The sequence below is a fragment of the Corapipo altera genome, unplaced genomic scaffold (genome assembly GCF_003945725.1).
Source record: "Corapipo altera isolate COAL_440 unplaced genomic scaffold, ASM394572v1 316, whole genome shotgun sequence".
NCBI lineage: Eukaryota > Metazoa > Chordata > Aves > Passeriformes > Pipridae > Corapipo > Corapipo altera.
In genome coordinates this window covers 437,061-458,498 of record NW_020884974.1, presented here as the reverse complement: position 1 = coordinate 458,498, position 21,438 = coordinate 437,061, and the positions used below count along the sequence as shown (strand labels likewise).

The following is a 21,438-nucleotide window of genomic DNA, read 5'->3' as shown; positions in this document are numbered from 1 at the left end:
GAGAAGTACCCACCAGTCATACAAGAGAAGTACCCACCAGTCATACATGACACTGTTGCCCCCCAGCAATGGCAAGGCAACTCAGCACTGAGTGTATTTAAAGGCTTTATTAATAGAGCCAAGGGGAAGACACTTCTGTTTCATAGCAACCTCCAAGGTTTGGAAGTTTGTTTCTGTTCTTTTTTTGGGACAGAAACAAAATGTCCCTGACATTTTTCAGGAACAAAACTGTAATTAGTTATGAGAGCTGGAGATCAGCACCTTGCTCCTTCCTGGGGCATCATCCCATGAGTAGGCTGCGTAAAGGTACAAAACATTTCTCACTCCAGAAGGATAATTTTGCATCTTCCCTACCAGTTCACTTCAGATCAAGAACTTGAAACCCCGTCTCTGCAATCCAGGCTTGTGCTTTAAAACCATAAATACATGAAAATGTTATCAAGCTACAGTGTCCAGACCAGCTTCTCTTCCTAAAGCTTTAGAGGCAGAAGCGTTCCTGGTGATATACTGCCCTAAGTAAGAATGCTTATTTTGGCAAAACTTCATTTAGCTGAGAGTCCTCTGCTTGAGAGGTTAGGAAGGAAGCATCTAGCTGAGAGCCCCCAGCTGAAGAAGAATTCTACTTCAGAGCAAAGAGTGCTGTAGAGGAAGCTGCACACACCACCTTCAGAGGAACACAGAGACCTTCACCCTGGGCCCATGTCGCCGCAGCAGGCAGGACCATCAAAAGCCTCCTGAGGCAGCTCCTCCTTCCACAAGCCCATGTGGAACAGCACAAGCACATTGCTCTGTGGCAGCTTCACAGAGAATTCCCAGCCAATGGATCTGGGCTTTTCTTTCCCAAAACAGAGCTGCCTGCCACCCCCAGCTCCCAAGATATCACAACCTTCTCCTTGCCCACACAGACCGAGTGGAACAGACGGGTAAAGGCCATTCTGATGTTGAGTTACTAGACAGCCCTAAAAGCATCCCACCCCCACCTCTCCTGCTAAAACCCACACTTGGAGCAACTTGTAGCAATGGAAGAATTCCCCCCTCCCACCTCCAAAGGTTCACACATGCACAGGGTTTCAGGTTCCAGGTTTCAGGCAGACCGACAGAAGACAAAAAGGAGAAGGGTGCTATGGAGACCGGGATGCTGTGTGAAAGAACCAGTCAGGAATTGCCACCTCAGCTTCCCCCAAATCCCAGTGGGATTCCTGGCTCCTCAGGTCACAGGAAACACCACTGCATTCACAAAGGCAGCAGCACAGCTGTGCTGCCAAGCACAGGCCCCACACAGGGTCTCCTGTCTCTGCTTCCCATTTCTCTGCAGGGCAGATAAATCCAGGTGACAACGTGGGTTGGATCCCTGCCTCCACACCACACCCAACACACCTGTCCCTTTACTCTTCTGCTTCTCCATCAGACATTAAACTTCTTCAGAGCACAACAGGCAATGACACTGTAGGTCAATTCCCAATATATACATATAGAAGACTTCATAATTTTATAATTATGTGATTTTCGAAATATTTTAATCCACCTCAAAGGCATCAAGTCTCTATCAGAGAAGCACAGCAACAACCAGCAGCTGGCAATTTCCACCTCTGCAAACCCTCATTTCAAGAGACTGCGCTGTACTTAGGACATAAACAGTTAGGAAAATAGGAGAAGGAACTAAATACTGGTTTTGGTTGCACTGTAATTCTAAGGAGCAGGATAAATATTTGAAAGCCAGGCTGAGTAAACAGGAAAGCTGCAGAGCCCAGAAACAATAGGATCAGCCAGGTTCCTTTTCTGGGTTTTACCACTAATTGTTTCCCTGTGCTCTTGGCGAGAATTTTAATGCCTATGTGCTTAAGAAATCCTCTGGAAAAGCATATTAGCTTCCAACAGTGTACTGGAGTATCACAGGGCAGCTGGGCTGGAGAGCAGACTCTTGGAACACCAACCCTGCAGGCTGTGTTAAACCTGGGAAGGGGCTATTCCAGCTTGCAGGGCCAGCACCTCTGATGTCACCATGGATAAAGTGGGGGTTTGGGTGCTCTTTGTTCAGGTGCACATCCCAGTGCTGGCAGCAGCCAAAAGATGACATCTTGGTAAAGCCTAGGAATAGGTAAAGCGTATCAGGGAATTCTTGCAGTGCACATGAGCTCCCAACACGCTGCAGTTCGGGCACCAAGCCAGAGATGATGTTTTTCCACTCACCATCCACTCAGAGCATGGACCTGCCTTGATGTTTCGTGCTGGTCGGGAACCATTTCTACTCTTCTCACCTAACTACCCTTGAAAAGATCTCGTGCTTGAGCATCCCAGGTCACCTGTGGATGGACCATGTGTCACCTCTAACATGTCCCAGCTGGAAGCTGGTCACCAGGTCTCCTGCACCGCCTCTGCCTAAAGGGCAGATAAGCTACAGGCCTAGTGGGACACATACTTTGTTGTGTTGAACATTCCCTCTAGTCAGAAGTACAGGGGGAAAAAAATTTAAAACTAGTGTTATTTGTTAGTTTTTAAATGTAAAACGATTATATGCAAAACGCTGGAAAGAAACACAGAAAACCTCTGGATCTTTCACAGATTTTCATCATTTTCTCCACTTTCACACCCCTCACAGTTGTGCTTCTGCCACATACCAAAGTAAAGAACAATTATGTGGAAATTCCCAAGCTGGTACAAAGCCACAAGCAGGAAGCAGCTCTGCAATACAAGGCTTTGGCAAAACACAATGAGAAGCCACAAAGAGGAAAGGGAGCCTCGCATACACGAGGGCAAGACAAACATTACAATGAAAACCAAGTGGCTGCGACAGCTCGGCCACTTCCAGTCTCCGTTTCTTCCATGACAGTGGGAAAGTCAGGGAACACAAACGCAGCGGAAACAAAAAAGAACGAAAAAAATAAAAAAGGAAAAAAGAATGAACCCAAGAACCTCTTTCTCCCAAGAGCTAAGGAGCTAAAGCTTTCTGTAACAACCTGACAAGAAAGTTCCCAGGGAAAAAGCAAGCCGCCAGCTATATTCCCAAATTTAGCACAGAAATACTGTGACCTATGACAGCAAATATTTCATAACTTACAACCATAAGGATAAATAGAAGCTTTAAAAAAGGCTTACAGAAGCACGCTACTCATCTGAATTCCAAACAAGCCTCAGAACATAACAGCATTTTCTCATTAAAAAAAAAATCTATACATTATTTTTTTAAAGGAAGTTGAAAGTTACTACTGTTCTTCAACTAAAATGCTCCAGATATCTTAAAATCATCTTACAATTATTTTCTGAAGAGGGAAAGTACAGGTGTGCACTCGCTCAGAAGAGATTTAGCTGTGCTCCATGTGAAGTCAGGGAGCAGCGCTTCCCAGTAGCTCCGGCCCCAGCACTGCCATGTACCAACCCACAGCCAAGAAAGGAATAAACCAGTAAGTGACGTGAAGTAACCCAGTTCTCTTCATGAAGCTTTTTAATGTGCAATTTTTAAGATCTCTTTATATTCCTATGAGCACCCGTTGCACAAGTCACAGAGCTGCGTGGAAAGGAGCATCCTCCTTATGACGTAGGGGCTGGTTTTGGGATCCTTCCGAGTCTGGGTGGGGAAACACATTGATTGCTCCTTATCAAAATACACATTCCCCTGCTGAGCTGGGACTTGGAAGATAAGATGATCTGACTAAAACAGGGGGAATCCTCATCACAAGAGGAGACAGAAAAGAAATCTGTGCAGTGCAGCAGAAGGAAGGAGTGAATAATCACTACATTGTGAAGACCTGAATTTCAGAAAACCTCCCTTTACTCTTACCATTTTAGGAAAGCTAAAAAAAAAAAAAAAAGAAAGAAAGAAAAACAACAACAAAAAGCAACCCCACAGCTTGTTACCTTTCCTTTATGTTTGTCCTATGTCCCAGTTTCCCACAGAACTACAATTCCATACATGTCATGGATGACTTTCACAGCTGCACGAGAGACAGATGGATACAGGATAATACCTGGTGGGCTCGAGATAAGCCCGTGTGTCTGCTCACACCATCAGACACGGTGCAATAAAAGTTGTGTGGTCATTGCTGGATATCCACTATGACAAAATGCAGACACCAACAGCTGACTGCTGCTATAAAGAAACCAGCCTGAGACAGGAGGCCCAGGAAATTGCTCTCCATCATTCCATGCACTATTTACATCTGGAATCTTGTCTCTGCAACCACAACGGTCAGAGATGCTCACAGTTTAGGTTTAGTTTGGGGACACAACTTCATAGTTAAAGAATCCCACCAAATAAAGACCCTGCCTGCCTTTAACTCCTCATCTGAAAAGCCTGGCTTTGGTCTGGGGTAAGCTCAGCAAAGGTGAGGCTCCTGAAAACAAGTTATTTGGTTTTCTCACCGGTTTCAGCTAGTGGGGAGAGGGAAATTGCAGAAACTTATGTATTTGCTGCATGGTACAGATCAGTACACTGTCACTCTTTCCTCTGTATCATCACTTGTGCTTTCTTCCCTAATATATATATATATATATATATTATTATCAATATATTATATATATTTATAATATATATTATTTATATATTGGTTGCCTGCACAGCAACGTGACAAGGCAAAACCCCAGTTGTTCAGAAATCCCAGACTCAGTCTATTACTTACAATAATCACAAGGCCTAGTGAATGGTAGCACACTAAAAACCCAATTTATCAAAAAGGCAGTCTCTTCTTGGCTCAGAAAAGCAGCTCCTCAGTTCAAGGTCAAGAGGACATCAGTGAGCACAACTCCTTCCAAAACCTGGTGCTTCTCAAAATACAAGACATGCTCCAGCTTCCAGCGAACCTGTCAACACCAACACAATAGCCCTGCCTTGAGCACTCTATTTTTAACATTTTCCATCCACGCATAGGACAACTATTCAGTAAATCTAAAGGAAGCAGAACCAAAAGTGAGAGACTGGAACACAACTTTTTTCAGGGCCAGCCTGGTTAACAGGAGCACAAGCCATGCCCGTGGGCAGTCCAAATGCCTTGCAGGGATTACTGAATTACAAACACATACCGGCCTCAGAGAGAGCAGAGACGCCCAAAACTGCCCAACCACCTGGGGGCACAACAGCACCTGATGGAGTTGAATTTGATGCAAAAGTGGATGCTCATGTGTGGGTGTAAGTGTCTTGTGCTTTGGCTGCCATGGAGAAGAGGTGCTACAAAGGATAAAGCTGACCTTAAATAGTTTGTTATTTATTGGATGCATATAATCCCCTTAATTTTCCTTTGGATGCCAAGGATCACACTGTAAATCTGAGCACTCCCAGTGAGCCCCCTGGCCTGTGTACACGTGTGCACACTATCTTTAGCCAACAAGCCCTTGCTTGCCTTGCTGGCAGGATTCAGCCTGTGCCCGGGTTGGAGACATTCTGCTCCAAACAGTCACAAACTCGCTGAGTTGGAAGGAAACTATGCATTCAGCATCAAAAATAAAGTGACCCAAAGGTTCTTCAGTCTCTCCCAGCAGGAAGGAAGGGCTGAGCACTCCAAAAGCCCCAGCAGGACACTGCAGCTTATGGACCCCAGTGACTTCACGCTGCTTTTGAAACCAAGCCCACTTTGGACAACTTTCAAGCATTATCTTCCCCTGAATGGGGGAAGGAGAAAGGATGAAGTTGCACTACAACACTGTGCCTGCCCTTGCAAAGGAGCTTTCCTTGATGTGACAGAAGAAATATCTGTCCCCATGCTCTGTTTCAAGCAGGAATAAACCAGGAATTACCTTGGTGCAGGCTGTGCAAAGCACCCCCACAACCTGAACACCCCACCAGTGACCCCAGTACCTCTTCCCAGCACATCAGAGACAGCCCCAGGCCAGCAGATGGGCTGGATACTTCCAGCAAGAGTCAGATGGGCTGGATCCTCCCAGCAAGAGTCGTCTGGGCAGGAACTGCTGCATACCCATGCAAAAATCCATCGCTCTAGGGGTTTTCTTGCTCATCTCTGTGTGGGCAGGACATGTACTAAAGGGAAACCTCAGTAAGAAAGGCCCTCAGGTATACTAAACTCATTTTCCATTCCTCCAGGCACCCACACATTAAGCTAGTAGGTGAAAGTTGCATTAAAAAAAAAAAAACAAACCACTTAGGACTAGTGAATTTGCAGGATCAAAGAGCACTTTTTTGGTCCCCCAAAAAGGGAAGGCATAACCACTTTTAAATCTATAATCTGCAAAGATCTATCACCCCTCTTTGGCTGGCTCTGGTTGCTGGAAAAGCAGCTCTACAGCTCTGTACAGGTGGCAGATGACTTGCAGGAAAACCTCCTCCTAAGGCACATTTGCCAACTTTAGTTTAAAAGCTTCCTAAGAGATGAAAAGAAATGCTGACGTAACACAAGAGCTGTTCTAGTAATTAACCCAAATCACTCCAGCCTCCTTCTCTCCTTATATTTAACTCTTAGATATGCCATGAATATCAGCAGTACAAGAATCCTTCATGGGCTCTTCTCCATCACCACGGGAACTCCAAGCTCATAAAGAGAAAAGCAAGTCATCGTGGTGTTATTAATTCTAAAATGAATAAGCTTATAAATTTAAATTGCATTGGGATGCACCATCTCCATCTTCAGCATCATTTATGAAAAATATTTAGTTTCACACTGATTATTTGTTTTAATAATTCTTTGTTGTAGAAAGTTTTAAAAAGACAAACAAGTGGACTGTTTATCAAGTGATTTTTCCACTCTAGATCAGTCTGTTGCCCTTGCATCTGCCTCCAGGATAGTCAAGCAGCTGCATAAATATCACTTTGCCCACTTATTTTAGTGGGTTATTAATTTAAAAAAATCTCATTATTATTGCTTATGCAAAGTCTGCTAAAACAAGCTAGGACAGCTGAATCTCCAATGAAGAGGTTTTGCATGCAGTAAAACTCTACAAGAATTCAGCTTTTAACTTAAGCACAGACGTGAATATCTTTTCTATTAAAACCCTCCCCCAGAAATGCTCTCTGATCTCTCTCCCAACCTTTTTCTCTGTTTTTTTGCTTCAACTAATGAGCTGCAAGGCACAAAAGTGGAATTTTCAAATTGTTCGTTTCCGTCCTTTTACAGAAGTTGAGCTTTCAAAGCTCACAGTAGCTTCCCCATAATCCAAAGTCCCCACTTTTGAGTTCATCTTAGAATCACAGAATCCCAGAATGGTCTGGGTTGGGTTAGAAGGGACCTTAAAGACCACCTCACTCCACCCCCTGCCATGGGCAGGGACACCTTCCACTAGCCCAGGTTGCTCCAAGCCCTGTGGACACTTCCAGGGATGGGGCAGCCACAGCTTCTCTGGGCAACCTGTGCCAGGGCCTCCCCACCCTCACAGAGAGGAATTTCTTCCTAAATTATCACAAGGATCCTTCTGAAAAAAGTTTTAGGGTGTTTTCAAAACTGGCTACCACTGCTGCAAGTCTGTCCCTCATCCCTGAGCTGTGCCTCCCTGGTGCCTCCTTCCCACCAGACAGAACTTCCGTGGCCCCAGATACACTCCGGTATCACCAAGGCCACCAGAAGGTTATCTTTCCATCAAATTAACTGCTGGCCTTAATCAAACAAGCTGATCAAGCAGCCAAGGCCTGTGTGATTCCTTGCCCCCAGCTGCAGTGAGGGAGGGCAGGGCTGAGAGATGCCAGTGTACCTTGAGAGACCGTGAAGCCACACCTGCATTCCTTCCCTCCCAGATTTTAAGCACCCCACTGAGCCCCAGGACAGCTATTCTGCAAGGACAGGCACCATTCAGGCACACAAAATGCCTCTGCCTTGTACTCTGTTGTCACAGCAACTGAACACAAAGGTTGACTGTCAGCATGAAAGCCTTGGAGTGGTGGAAGAGGAAATGGGGGAAGCAGCAGATGTGTAGGATAAAAACTGTGTGGAGATACAGTACAGAGATACATGGCAAGTACTGGAGCTGATCCTGACAGAAAGCCCAAGCTTCCTACAGCTCATCCTTATGGCTTATACTTTGTTCTGGAGCATTATAGGATGGTTTGGGTTGGAAGGGACCTTAAAAGGTCACCAATTCAACTCCCTGCCATGGGCAGGGACACCTTCCACTAGCCCAGGTTGCTCCGTGCCCCATCCAACCCAGCCTTGGACACCTGCAGGGATGGGGCAGCCACAGCTTCTCCGGGCAACCTGTGCCAGGGCCTGAACATCCTCATTGTAAAAAACATTTTTTTCCTATATCTAGTTTCAATCTACCCTCCCTTAGTTCAAAACCATCACCCCTTGTACTATCTCTGCAGACTCTGCTAAAAAGTTTGTCCCCACCTTTTTCAACCCTTTAAGTATCAAAATGAATAAGTTTAATGATGGTTTGATGTTTAATCTTGGCAACATACTTCAGAGAAACACAGGTGTGTGTCTTTTAGGCATGGTAGACAGAAGATGCTCCAGGAATGCCTTGCCAATTTATTAATCCCTTTTTAACTACCGATTCAGAATGACCACTAACCTTTTCCAACAGGGTAAGAATCTTCCCCTTCAAAATCTTTCAACATGCCTTTCTCAAGGATGCAAAAAAACCACACAGACCTAGCAGTTACACGCTCTTAACTACAAATGCTTGTTTACACTTCAAAGCAGGCCTCTGTTGCTTGAACTTAATTAATTAATCATTAACTCTATGACAGAAGGAGTATGATGTTCCAGTCTGCAACACCATCATCATTTGTCCTGAAGGCTCTTTCCTCTCTGTAGGCAGATGCAAGAAAAAAAGAAGTGGTTTCAGCATCTACCTCAGGAAGCAGGACAGGTAGAAAGCCAGCACAGAATTCTTTTTTATTTCTTTTTGAGTCTGTCCTTATTTTACACCTGACAAGACACCCTACAGTACCACTGAAGGAACTACCACTTCTTTCCCAAAAGCAGCCAGGCATCATGTAACCTGATGAAGAACTGCTACACATAAAACACCTTTCAGAGGTTCCATGCCTACTTTCCAGTCAAAACCTTTTACAGTCCATTACCTTTTCTTCAGAGTTACCTCTGCTGTTTCAGCTTTAGAACAGCAGAGGAAACGCTGATAGATTTCAAGTGTATGTTTCAAGATGAGCTTCCCTTGAGCAGCCAGCACAGGTGCCTGAACAAAGCAAGACCACAGACTGCTAGGGGAACACACGCTCCAGTTCTCCACTCGCATTTTTGGCTATTCCCAGCAAATTTCTTAAGCAAGTCTGGACATGTGTCACTGTGCAGAGGGGGTGACAGAGAACGTTTCCCCTGTTATGCTCATCACACACAGAGAGCAGAGACGGGAGCTGAACTCTCCACACTTTCACATCCTCTGCAAGTCCAACGGCAACACCAACTCAATTTCTTGAGGTTTCTTCCAGCCGGGCTCCTGTGGGTTCCCCAAAGCCTGGAGCAGCTCTGCGGGGGGAGCACAGGAAGGCCGGGGATGCCCGGCCCCAGCAGCTGTGTGTTTGCACGAAGGACAAAAGCCGGCGGGGCTGCCAGCACTGCTGGGAATTTCAAAGCCTCATGCAATTTAGCCATGCACAGTTCAAACTTTCTGCTACACAGCACTAATGACGCAGATTAACAATTCCAAACTCTATCCTTTTGGCTGAACCACCTCTCTTCCCACAACCCCTCTCTGTACCCTGTATAAGCATTCAATACCGCTCCCCTCGATGGATCACCCTTTCAAAACACATCTCATTCCCTCCCACTGTTTTCAAGTTAATGTCAACTTTTTATGGGTGAGAGCAATAAAGAAAATCAGATTTGTGGGGACAGAAGGGCTGGGAGACAGGGTCCCTCCCAGCCACCAGAGCAGCATATTAATGTTGTACCACGCAGCTCACAAAAGAACATGCCACAGCCCTGGAGTTGCAAACCAGATTGAATGGCTGACATGACAAAGGTGATAAATTCACAGACAAATTAACGAGGAGACATATTCAGCACGAGGTTTCGCAGCAGGAAGAACTGAGATCCCTATGAGCATTTTTAACCTCCTCCATGGAATAGCTGGTGACACTGTCAGTGCCAGCAGCCCAGACCACAGCACTGCTGTAACTCCCCATCCAAACCCTCGGTTAATTAACCTAACCATTTTTTTGGTGAATAAGCAAACCGAGATCAGAGCCAACTACTTCAAGTGTGCCAGAAAACCAGCCCAGCGCCTTCCCAGACACTACAGTTTTACAAAAGCTGTACCCAAAGCTCTCAACCTCCCTGGTAACCACAGTGCTCATGAGCAGCCAGTGCCACAGCTGCACCACAGCTGCTCCAAGTGATTTTTGGACATCATGGTGCTATGAATTATGAGTAAAACATGACTTGTCATCAAAAAACCATGTTACTGCCGTGCTTTTGCTTGAACTTGCAGAGAATCAAAGCTTAGAAAGGCAACAAACCCGACTTTGGGAATCTTCTGATGTTCTTCCCCAGGGCTACCCATGTACTTGCAGAGCCACAGACACACATTTTCCTAGAGACTTCTAGGAATCTCTGTATTCCAAATTAAAGATCTTTTAAGAGTGCCTCTTGGATTACTTTTTTATGAAATTGTGTGCTCTGTACTCAAATAAAGACTGATGGCAGTCTGCCAGGGAATGGAGAGAACCAACCTCGGTTGCAAGAGGTGCCCCAAGTTCAGAATTTACAGCCTTTCTAGCACCTTCCAAGAAAGTTACAGGCTTCTCCTGACACAGCTCCTACATCTTAAAGGAACAGAAGTGCAGGACAGTTAGGCTATGAGGAAATCTGCAGCACAGCAAACACACCTCAAGTGCTACGAAGCTTTTGGAAAAGCTCATCTCTGCATCCTTACTTCCAAAATAATCTGTACTTTGTTTCGTAAGGAAACCGGGTTTAGCTGCCCCAGGGTTGGCCCTGCTCAGCCTCCCAGCAATCAGGGCCGGCTGTTGGGAGGGAGGGTGTGAGAAAGGGGCAGCACACCCACGGATGTGTGCAGAGTCACTCTGCTTAGAAAGCACAAGAGCGGTGACTCGTGTAATGCCGGTAATTTAATCAGTTAACTCATGCCTGCAGAGCATGGATGGAGGGGACTGAAGAGCCATCGCAGCGCCGAGCAGCCCTCCCAGCTCTGCCAGCAACCCCAGTAGAATGGGACAGGGAGAGAGCAGGCTAGGAAGGAAAGCAGGGAGAAAACTAGGTTTCATTAAAAAGACACCTCACGATGATGGTGGGATCTTGCTTTATTTAGAGTTCCAGTTCACTCTGCTCCATTGTAGCAGCTGCCCCATCCCTGCAGCCCCAAATCTCTTTGCTCCAAGCTCTTCTTCACAACCCTGCTGGGAATCAGCAGTGACAAACATTCATTTTTGAATGTTACATCCTGGCTTCAACTCAGGAAAACTTGTAACTGCCCTTGGACAAGGGGTGTCCACTCCACCCCAATCCCTAACGCATGCAAGAGGAGAAACTACAGAACAATAGTGAGCACTTAACGATTCTGAACTTGTACTGTACTTCTCAGTCTGACCAAAATGAAACCACCAGCACCTTGTCTGTAGGCATGCATAAAGCAAGTGTTCAAGGGTAGTGGCAATGCTACCCAGGCAGGTTGAGGTGGCTGCTGGGACCAGAAGTGCAGGGAGATCTCAGCTGAATAACCTAATCCTGGGGAGAGGGGAACCCTCCCAAACTGCACAGCCCAGGAACATCTCAGTACCAGGGAAACTGGAGCAGGAGGGAGGTGAAGCCCAGGCAGGCTGCAACGAGCTTCAGAAAGGAGAAGAAAGGGAGAGAGGGGCAAATCAAGCAGGACGTCTGCAAGCTTAGAACAACCGCAGACAAGCAACAGCTTCTCAGCTAGTTCATTAAGCTGATTCAGCGTTGAGAAATCCCTCATCCTACGTTACTCCGGCCAGGAGAGCAGGACCCACAAGGCCCAGGAAGGCAGCCAGCGAAAGCTGAGGAAGCAGCAGCTGGAAGGGAAGGGAAGCATCAGCTGCTGAAACACAATAAAAGTAGGTTGGCTGGGCCAAGCCCTGCACGAGGACAGCTGCAGCCAGGAGCAGGGCAGAGGGAGACACGCCGCATAAACCATGTTTTTGAGGAGCTGGGAAGCAAGCGCAGCAAGCAGGGCAGCCTGTCCAGGGCTGCTCCCCAGGGACCAACCCTGCAAGCTGCCGGGAAGTAAATCCCATTGCAAAATCCCACTGGATGGGAGCATGCAAAGGACTGCAGATGAAAGGACTATAAATAATCATCATAATCAGAGCCGACCACAGAAGTCCCAGGACGAGAACATTTTCTTTTCACTCAGTCAAGCAGTCCCACTTAACACTGTGATACCAAGAAGCATCTGATGGTACTTTTTCCAGAAGGGATTGATTTTTCATTCCACTAATCTCTGTAAGAGATACTCCCAATGCAGTCTGAGTCTTTCAAAGCATGTGGCTTATACTCCACAACCTTGTAAGCACAGCATAAGAAAAGCACTAAGAAAACAGCCCGTTTATGCCTCTTCAAGAGGTCCAAGGCAACAATTTGCTTAAAGATTCCAAGACACAATTTTTTAATTCAAAGATTAGAAAGATTCACCTTTCTGAAACAAAATATACAGGGAAGGGAAAGAATATATTTATGAAAAGGCAAAAAGCAACCTGTTCAGCATCCCTGGTATTTTCCCCACCACCAAAATAAACCCAAACCAGCCCAAGTGCAACACACTGCAAAAGCAACGGCTCACGGAGTTGGGAACAAGGTTTTTTTCTGATGCTGAGTGGGCTGAGCTATAAAGCAGACCTTGAAAAAAAACAACCTTTCAAGATAAAAGCAGAGTACTTAAAACTAGGCTGGTGCCAACCGCAAACTCCACAGCACTCCCTCAGCCTTGAAGCACCCAAAGGAACGAGCATTCTGGGCAACCCACTGGCAAGCCAAGGGCTACCACATACAGCCAGCCACTGCCCACTTCAACACATGTGCTGAAGAACCCCTGTTATCCAGCAGGTTTTGATGTCGAGTAGGTTTTAGGGAGTTTGGGGTGGTTTTTAAGAAGTGATCTTTCCATTACAAAGAGTTAAGAGCAATGCAAGGGCAGTCTTCCTCCTTTCCACTTCAGGCCATGAGTAGGGGCCAGGTGCCACTCCTGAAGCCACTTAACAATTCTGCACCCTGATCTTCCCCCAGGAGCACCTCAGGCCCCCAAGGATGAATTAGAGATTTACCTTGTCCTCCTGCAAAACACAGGACCCACTAAAATGCCAAGTCAGGTCCAAATACACCAAAGTCTACAAGAGAAACAAGAACATTACAGAATGCTGAGCTGAGAACCCATAAACCCTGCGTCTTCACAAGATCTCAATATATCATCTCTACAAACACCTTAAAAGTCTTTCCCTTCCCCCACAAAAACACCAAACCCCCAAACCAACTGGACAAATAAGCCCTCAAGTTCCCTGGAAGTGTACGTCCCATGTACAAGATGGTACTAGCTTGCCCACCGAAGGGAAAAAAAAAATCCAATAATAGTTTGTGGATACTATTTCTAAAAGAGGAAATTTTGAAATTCTCCATTGCCGAACACAGCTGTGTTGTGTCAGAACTGCAGCCATGATTACCACTGGAAACAGCTCTTTGATGACTATCACACAGGAATATCTAAAACAAGTAGAAGCATGGAAACAAAAACTGCTTTGCCACCCAGTTTCAAAACAAAACGCTGAAGATCACTGAATAATATATTAATGGGGTTGGTTGGGGTTTGGGGTTTTTTTTTTTGGTAAAAGATCTCCCAAATAGGGCTGGACCAGTAGAAAAAAAAGATTAAAGACTGAGGGGTTTTTTTTAAATTTAAATAAAATTACCTTGCCATTTCATATCCTTTTACAGTTGATGAGTTTTCCAAGCTTCTACGCGAGAAAAATTCCTAGAAATCATTAAGTTTTACCTCAAAAGTACCTAAAACCCCACCAAGGCTAACAGCAGTTTGCACCTCCAATTGGCAGGCTACAAAAGGCAGTTTCTCCTCTCAGTACTCCTGGTCCTATTTGACAACTGCACATGTCTACCAGTAGCAGCTCTCTAATCTCACAACACAGTTGCTTCATTAGCAGCTGTCCTGAAGCTCTCATTAATGCTGGCTTGATAGCCAACAGAACCAGCACACTGCTAAAATCTGACATTACTCGAGGAATACTATGAACAATAAGAGCAATCCCAAGTACATCCTTTGGAAATGGCTAATCCTAACATTACAAGGAGTTCCAAACACAGCTGGGGGATGTCACATTGTCAACACAAACAGCCACACTCATCCCTCATTTAAAGCCTGTAAAGTGTTATTTGAGACACGCTACTCCACTACTCTGTACCTGGGGGGGAAAAAACCAATATATTCCTTTTTGTGTGGTGGGACAACAGACCCAGCAAGATTCCTGCGATTTACTGGGAAACTATGAAACTCATGTTATTATGTAATCAAAACGCACTGTGGTAGCCACCAATAAGCAAGATCTCAGGGTTAAGAGATGTGTAAAAGCAGGCTGATATGGTTCTTCCCAGACAGGAGCTCACATGGAGGGAGGCAGACGCTGGCTGAGCTTCCAAAGGTTATTACAGACCAGACACAGTGATGCAAGTTGCTCAGTTTGCCAGACCTCATATCCCACAGGTACAAGACAGAGGCACACAGTGATCCTGCAGGAAAATACTCAGCACACCCTCCCCAGTGGTGGCAAATGATGAATTAAGGCCCCAGGACACAAGCAGACAGAAGTATTACAATTAAGGACAATGCTCATGGTTCTGTTTTTAAGAATGATGGTGAACTCGAGGTTTGAGTTTCCCATCCCATCCATCTGCGCTGGAAATTCTTTTCTCTTCATGTTGTTTGCAGAGCAATCATGTTTTTCATTTCCGTGGGAAGCAGCAGCCTGGGATTTTCACTTGTAGGCTCAGAGAGCCCAGGAGAGCCTCCTGAAGCCTCGGGCTACAAGAGAAATGCTACCTAATAAGCCAGAAGTTTTTCGGCACGCTAACAATTCTGAGCAGCAAACAACAGTTTCCAAGGTTTAAACCTACAGAAGGAACTATTTGAGTGTTTGAAAACCAGCGATTAATCCTTCTACCAACTCAGGGCAAGCACCACAAATAGCAGCTGGTTTTGCAGCAAAATACCAAGTGGTTCCAACTCTCTCCACCTCCCAAAACATGCACTCTCCCTTGTATAGTATTCCCAAAGGCGTCATGCAGTGGCATCAGCATCCCAAGGCAGAGCAGGAGAAAACCTGGGAATTTAAAGGGTATGCAGGAAGCGATAAAGAGCTTTAAAGCCCCTTTATATAACTTCACTGAACAACTGCTGGCCATTAAAAGCCCTGATCTCTTCACTGCTCGTGTTGAAACCTGCAAAATGTAAATCAAGCCTTTTGGAGACCAACTAAAATAGAGTCACCCCCAGGGCTCCACAAATACCACGGCGAGGCCGCTGCGGGCGCAGGGCCGGCCCTTCCCAACGTGGGCTCCACGCGCCTGCGAGGGCTTCCCGACACACCCCAAAACACCAGCCTGGGCGCTGGAAAAGCTCCCTCAACGCCTTAATTACCATTTCTCCAAGTTTTTAAATTACAGCTATGCCAGGCAGAGCTTCACCTGCCTGCAGCACGGTGGTTCCCTAAGGTAGGCAGCAAACCGCAGTCTCGTAAAGTTTTAATGGGATAACTGGCAAACCAAGGGCATCGCTCCGCTGAATGAAACAAAGCAACTGCATTCCGGTGGTATAAGCTACCTACTTGATTTAAGGCACGTTTTATAGCCCTCCCTTAAAAAAAAAAAAAAAAAAAAAAAAAGGCTGTTTTTCTCCACAACAAAAAAAAAAAAAGTCTCATCTGCTACAAACAACAAGCAAATCAAGCCAGGGTTGAGCACAAGAACTGGCACCTCGCCTGTGTTTCCTTGTAAATGCCTTCAAATGGCAGTCATGCCCCAAACCACGCTTCCAGACAAAGTATATATAACCAGGCATCATCGCTCTCCTCAAAGCCAAATAAAGGACTGAGTGGGTAGAGAAGGGGGAGGTGAAGGAGACAGGCAGCCCATTTCTCCAACAACAAATAGCTTCACAGGTTTTTCTTTATTTTATACACACAAGACACCACCCAGCTCAGCAACATGGGTTTCTAGGCTGGTCTACTTTAGGGATTTCAGGAGCCAACACACTTTTAACACAGGCAACCAGCAATTTCATCTCTCTCCTCGTGAAAGGCAAGCTAGCAGAGGGCTGCTTCCAGGACTGAACACCAGCTCCTCTTCCCAGGCAATGAGAGAAGAGGTTGGAATTGGTCTTTCCTGCTACTGATGGTCCTGGATTCACAGCTGAGGCCACCAGCACCATCAGTCAAGCACATCTCCTGGGCACTGTCCCCGCTGACATGCAGCGAGCAGTCACCCACACTGGGAATGCCAGGTCAGACCGCTCCCGGCTCGCAGGCTGCGGATAAAAGCACAGCTGCTCTCAGTGGAGATGGGGTCACCCCAGCACGGAACAGCCACCAGCATGCTGAGGACGCTGCCTCTTTGTCCGAGGAACAAAACACTGGGATCACGACAGCTGAAATCGAGCACATCCAGCCAGAGGGTAAAAGTGGTGTGGAAAAATGAGAGGTGGCTCTAGAGGGGCCAGTTGGGAAGGGAATGCGAAGGCACACACAAAAGTGGATAAAAAAAAGGTGTAGAAAGAGCAGAAACAGCACACAGAAATTAGAGCTGCAGAAAGAAAAAGTGAGAAACTGCTCTGGAAAATTATACAGCATCTGAAAAAAATGCAAACCTTTGCCCACCAAAAGTACTCCATGTACCTCCATGCTGTTTCTTTTCCTCTTCTTCCATGTTCTAAGGAGCATCTTTAACACATGGTTTTGTTTTGGTGTGTTAGAGGTCTAAACAGCAAAGCTGTGCTCAAAGTGTGGAGAGATGCCAGAACTATCCCAATGCTCCCAGGACAGGTGAACAGCACACACTGTAAAAATAATGTGACTTCACACAAAAAAAAAAAAAAGGCAGACAACTAACTACATACAGTAATGCCTTGGTTTTCATCTTCTGCTTGGGGCACTGCTGCCCCAAAGTCCCTTATTTCAGGAATACATGGAAACACAGCAGGAGGGCAGCGTTGGAGGAAAAAAGTGACTGGCTGGGTCAAGTCTAAATCAGAAATGATTCAACTTGAGGAACTGTAAAACAGGATAAGCCAAGGGATACTTTTGAGAAAAGTGGAAGAAGGGACACAGTGGTGCTCCCCCCTCCTCTCATCCACTAACCTAATTATCCAGACACCACCCTGTGAATGGGTTCAGCTCCCCCCTTCTCCTGATTTACAGCTGCAAACTCATGTCTCTAGGCCTCTTGCAGGGGGACTCTTACTCAGGGGGTCTTAATACCCTCCAGTACAAAGAGAAACAGTTTTTATAACTCCAGATGTTCCTGGTGCAGGGACTGGTAATTACCCCAGTTCCCCTCTCCACAGGGAGCACCTTCATTTCTGGGCACATATTTTCTTTCCAAGCAATTCCAAGGATCCAAGCCTTTAAGTCTCAGCAGTAGTGATATGTGTTGTACTTTCTGTATCAGGCTATTTGCTGGCATCCAGTCTCAAAACTAAAAGTTTCTGAATCTTCTTACAACTCCCAGTTTAAAACCAAGTTTAAAGAAACCCACATTCCCATGTTGGCAACAGACCCACAGCTCTTACTGACCTTTCGCAGGCTCCTCTGAAATGTTGAGACTGTTCTACGCGGACTGAACATCGCTGGATGTTAATCAAGACATCTCACACAGCCAAAAACTTCAGCACAGGGCAGCATGTGCACACTAACACTGCTGGTCCCGAATGGGTGCAATGCAGCATGACCACTAAGGACACCAGCGCTTCTAGAAACGAAGGTGACTGCAGCATCAAACAAGGATACGGGTCTGAGCACAGAGCTTAATCCTCCAAGACCAGGCACAACTAACTGCATAGAAGGGCTTTGTGTCCCAGAATGCCTTTACGTCCTACGTAAACACTTGTCAAGCTCTTTGCCTCCTTCTCTTAGTGATGTCAATAATTAAGTGTCCCAAAGACCGTGGTGCCCGTGGGCACCCAACAGCTCACGCAAAGAAAGATGGTTTGACGTCACAGAAGTAGAGCAGAGCAACGCCGCAAAAGAGTTTGGGGCACTTCAGTCTAAAACTGCACTTTCAGTACTCGACAGCTCTTCAACTTGCCATGAACTCAGCAACACATATAGAGTTGTACAGGAATATTTACAGCACATGCACAGAGAGCTTAATGGTCCGCTGTTAGTCATTGTAAAACTAACTCCTGCCACCACCACCATGCCCACAGCAAGCTTCTAATTCTTAAAAGGCTTTACACTACAAAGACTCCACCCAAAAATCTAACTGGGAAAAAACAGGTTAAAAAAAAATCCCCCTCAAATATGTGGAAGTCAGCCAGGCAGCTTTGCTTAAAAGTTGTACTCTAGTCGAAAAACAAGGCAGAGCAAATTCACAAAGCTACAAGAGCCCGCAAACAAATCCAGAACCCAAGGGACTGTGTGGCAATACTACAATATTTCAAAGATGCAATTTTTTCCATTAAAGAACTGTGCATATTTCTTCAAAGCCCATGACACAGCATGATGTTTGCTCCAGTACACTGGAAAAATACCACTGTTTTTCAAAGAACACCCATACACACACAGGTGCACATAAGACAGCAGCAATACAGATACGTTCATAAAATTTTGCCTTGATAATGAGAATTATGATTTCTATTAAAAAAGAATTTGAGATCAAATCTCAGCTTACCAGTTTTTCCAGGAGTCCTGAATAAAACATTCCCATTGTACAAAGAAAAAAAGAAAAGAAGATAACAAGGCTTTAATAACTATCTCCCCTTATCTGATCAACAAGACATACTTACACAGTATATTTATTTTGAAGCTCCTAACACAAAGAAACACTTCAGGGCAGTGAGGCACTCCAGGCTACTGGGGCACATCAAAGTGGTCACCAGGTGACCCCGGGTACAGGGCTCAGTGTCATCATCTCCATCTCACCAATGCAGGTGGGAGCTTTCATACAACCTGTCCTCAGGTTGTGAAACCCAAGACCCAGCTCCCCAAGCCCTAACGTAATTTTTTTCCCTCTGAATTATGTTATCAATGCTAAACTTAAGGCTCAACAGCTGCTCTTGATTAGAAGCTGTGAATGGTTGCAATGGGGCTTTCTTTAATTTTTCCTTGATTTAATGACATGAGGATATAAGCTGTGGTTTCAACTTTCCATTGGCTGGCTCATCTTCTAGTTCTAAACCATTATGCCTTCTCCATGTCACAACAGCTTGAATAAAGTAATGAAGAGAAGAAAAGAAAAGCTTGTGCACAAACCAAGGCAAAGGCTACAATACTTTATCCCAAAGGAATCTCTGGGAAGGTAAATTAATCAGAAAATCCACCTTCCTTTTTTGACTTGCTGTGATGGGTTCCTCAGCAATGCTGACTGCTGACACACCTAATCCACCCAGCAATTACAGGAAAACACTGCCCTGGGGATAAGAGGATACAGAGCAGATGTGCCCTCACACACACGCGATGTTCCACAGTGCTCACCACTTTTCAAACCAACATCTGCCACCCGAACCACAAGCCTGCTGCCTGGAACACTCCAGGATCCAACCCGGGGCTTGGCAGTGCTGGGTTACGGGTTGAACTCGATGATCTTAAAAGTCTTGTCATAGAATCCTGGAATGGCTTGGGTTGGAAGGGACCTTAAAGCTCAACCAGTTCCACCCTCTGCCATGGGCAGGGACACCTTCCACTAGCCCAGGTTGCTCCAAGCCCCGTCCAACCTGGCCTTGGACACTTCCAGGGATGGAGCAGCCACAGCTTCTCTGGGCAACCTGTGCCAGGGCCTCACCACCCTCACAGGGAAGAATTTCTTCCTGATACTATTCCAGTCTAAAGAACTTGATGATTCCTGATGCATGGGGCAGCACATGATTACTGTGAGCACATCACTGCCAACTGCCTCTGGCAGCACAGGTTGCTCCTCTCACAAATCAAGAGCACATCCAATGCAGGCTGCAATGGAGCATTCCCTAAAATATTCATTGGAGAAGGCTGAAAATAAACTTTACCTAGCACTGTTGGGCATCTGTGAGTACCCCATAAGCCAAGGGATGAAGAGCCAGTGCAGGGCCAGACCTTCAGCTGAGGGCACCCCTGACACAGCTCGGGGGTGCAGGAAGCATTGACTTAGACCACAGACTTAGAACACAGCTGGGGACCTGCAGAGCGAGGATCTGCTTACACCCCCTGAACCCCGTCCTGGAGGTGCCCCATGAATGGAGCCACCACTCAGCACAGAATCACAGAATGGGTCAGGCTGGAAGGGACCACAGAGGTTCATCTGGTCTCACCTCCCTGCTCCAGCAGGGTCATCCCAGAGTACACGGCACAGGTTGTGTCCAGAGGGGTCTGGAATATCCCCAGGGAAGAGACTCCACACCCTCTCTGTCTCTGTTCCAGTGTTGAAACAGAGAACTGCACAGCAAAGTTCTTCCTCATATCCAGGTGGAACTTCCTGGGCATCAGTTCCTGCCCATTGCCGGGCCCCCTGAGCAGAGCCCTGGGCCGACCTCTGACACCTTCCCTTTGGATACCAATATACATTAACGAGATCTCAGTGTCTCTTCTCGAGGCTGAGCAGCCCCAGCTCCCTCAGCCTTTGCTGCACCCAGAGATGCCCCATCCCTTCAGCATCCTCACAGCCTCTGCTGGACCTGCTCCAGGAGCTCTTGTCCCTCCTGTCCTGAGGAGCCCAGAGCTGGCCCCAGCACTGCAGATGGGCCTCACAGGGCTGGACAGAGGGGCAGGATCCCCTCCCTGACCTGCTGCCAGTGCTCTTCCTGATGCACCCCAGGATCCCACTGGCCACCAGGACCCGCAGCTCCCTCCCCGCAGCGGGTCACCCCCAGCCCTACCGGTGCCCACGGTCACTCCCCCCAGGCGCAACACTCTGCCCGTGCCCCCTCCCCGCCCTTACCCAGGTGCAGGGTGAGGTTGACGGCGGTGGGGTGCTGCACGCCGGCCAGCATCGTGCGGCTCTGCCACCAGGTCGCGTCGGCCGGGCTGTTGTAGTCGGTGAGGAAGGCGGCCCCGTGGCTCAGGTGCGGCTGGGCGGCGTCGCAGAGGTGGCAGGACTGTGTGACGCCGGTGACCCCGGTCTGCACGCAGTACTCCTCGGCCGGCGCCCCGCACGTGTGCGTGGCCAGCACCGTGGCGTTGAATGCCGCGTTCACGAACTCGGGCATGCAGCGCTGCGCCCGCCCGCTCCGCTCCTCCGCGCACTCGTCCATGGCGCCGCCGCACCGCGCGGGCACCCACAGCCACAGCACCCACAGCCACAGCGCCCGGCGCTCGCCGCCGCCGCCGCCGCCCCCCATGGCGGGGCCGCGGGACCGGCGGGGGCGCAGGGGGGT

General features: G+C 47.0%; 1 protein-coding gene across 1 annotated transcript in view; it reads right to left on the bottom strand.

The window, feature by feature from the left end:
* Window positions 1-21,402, bottom strand: part of LAMC1 (laminin subunit gamma 1) — a 64,971-nt gene extending 43,569 nt beyond the window's left edge. The window contains exon 1 of the mRNA XM_027665299.1: window positions 21,003-21,402. Within this exon, the coding sequence (XP_027521100.1) occupies window positions 21,003-21,402 (400 nt within the window). The remainder of the gene's footprint in view (window positions 1-21,002) is intronic.
* Window positions 21,403-21,438: the final 36 nt, after the last annotated feature.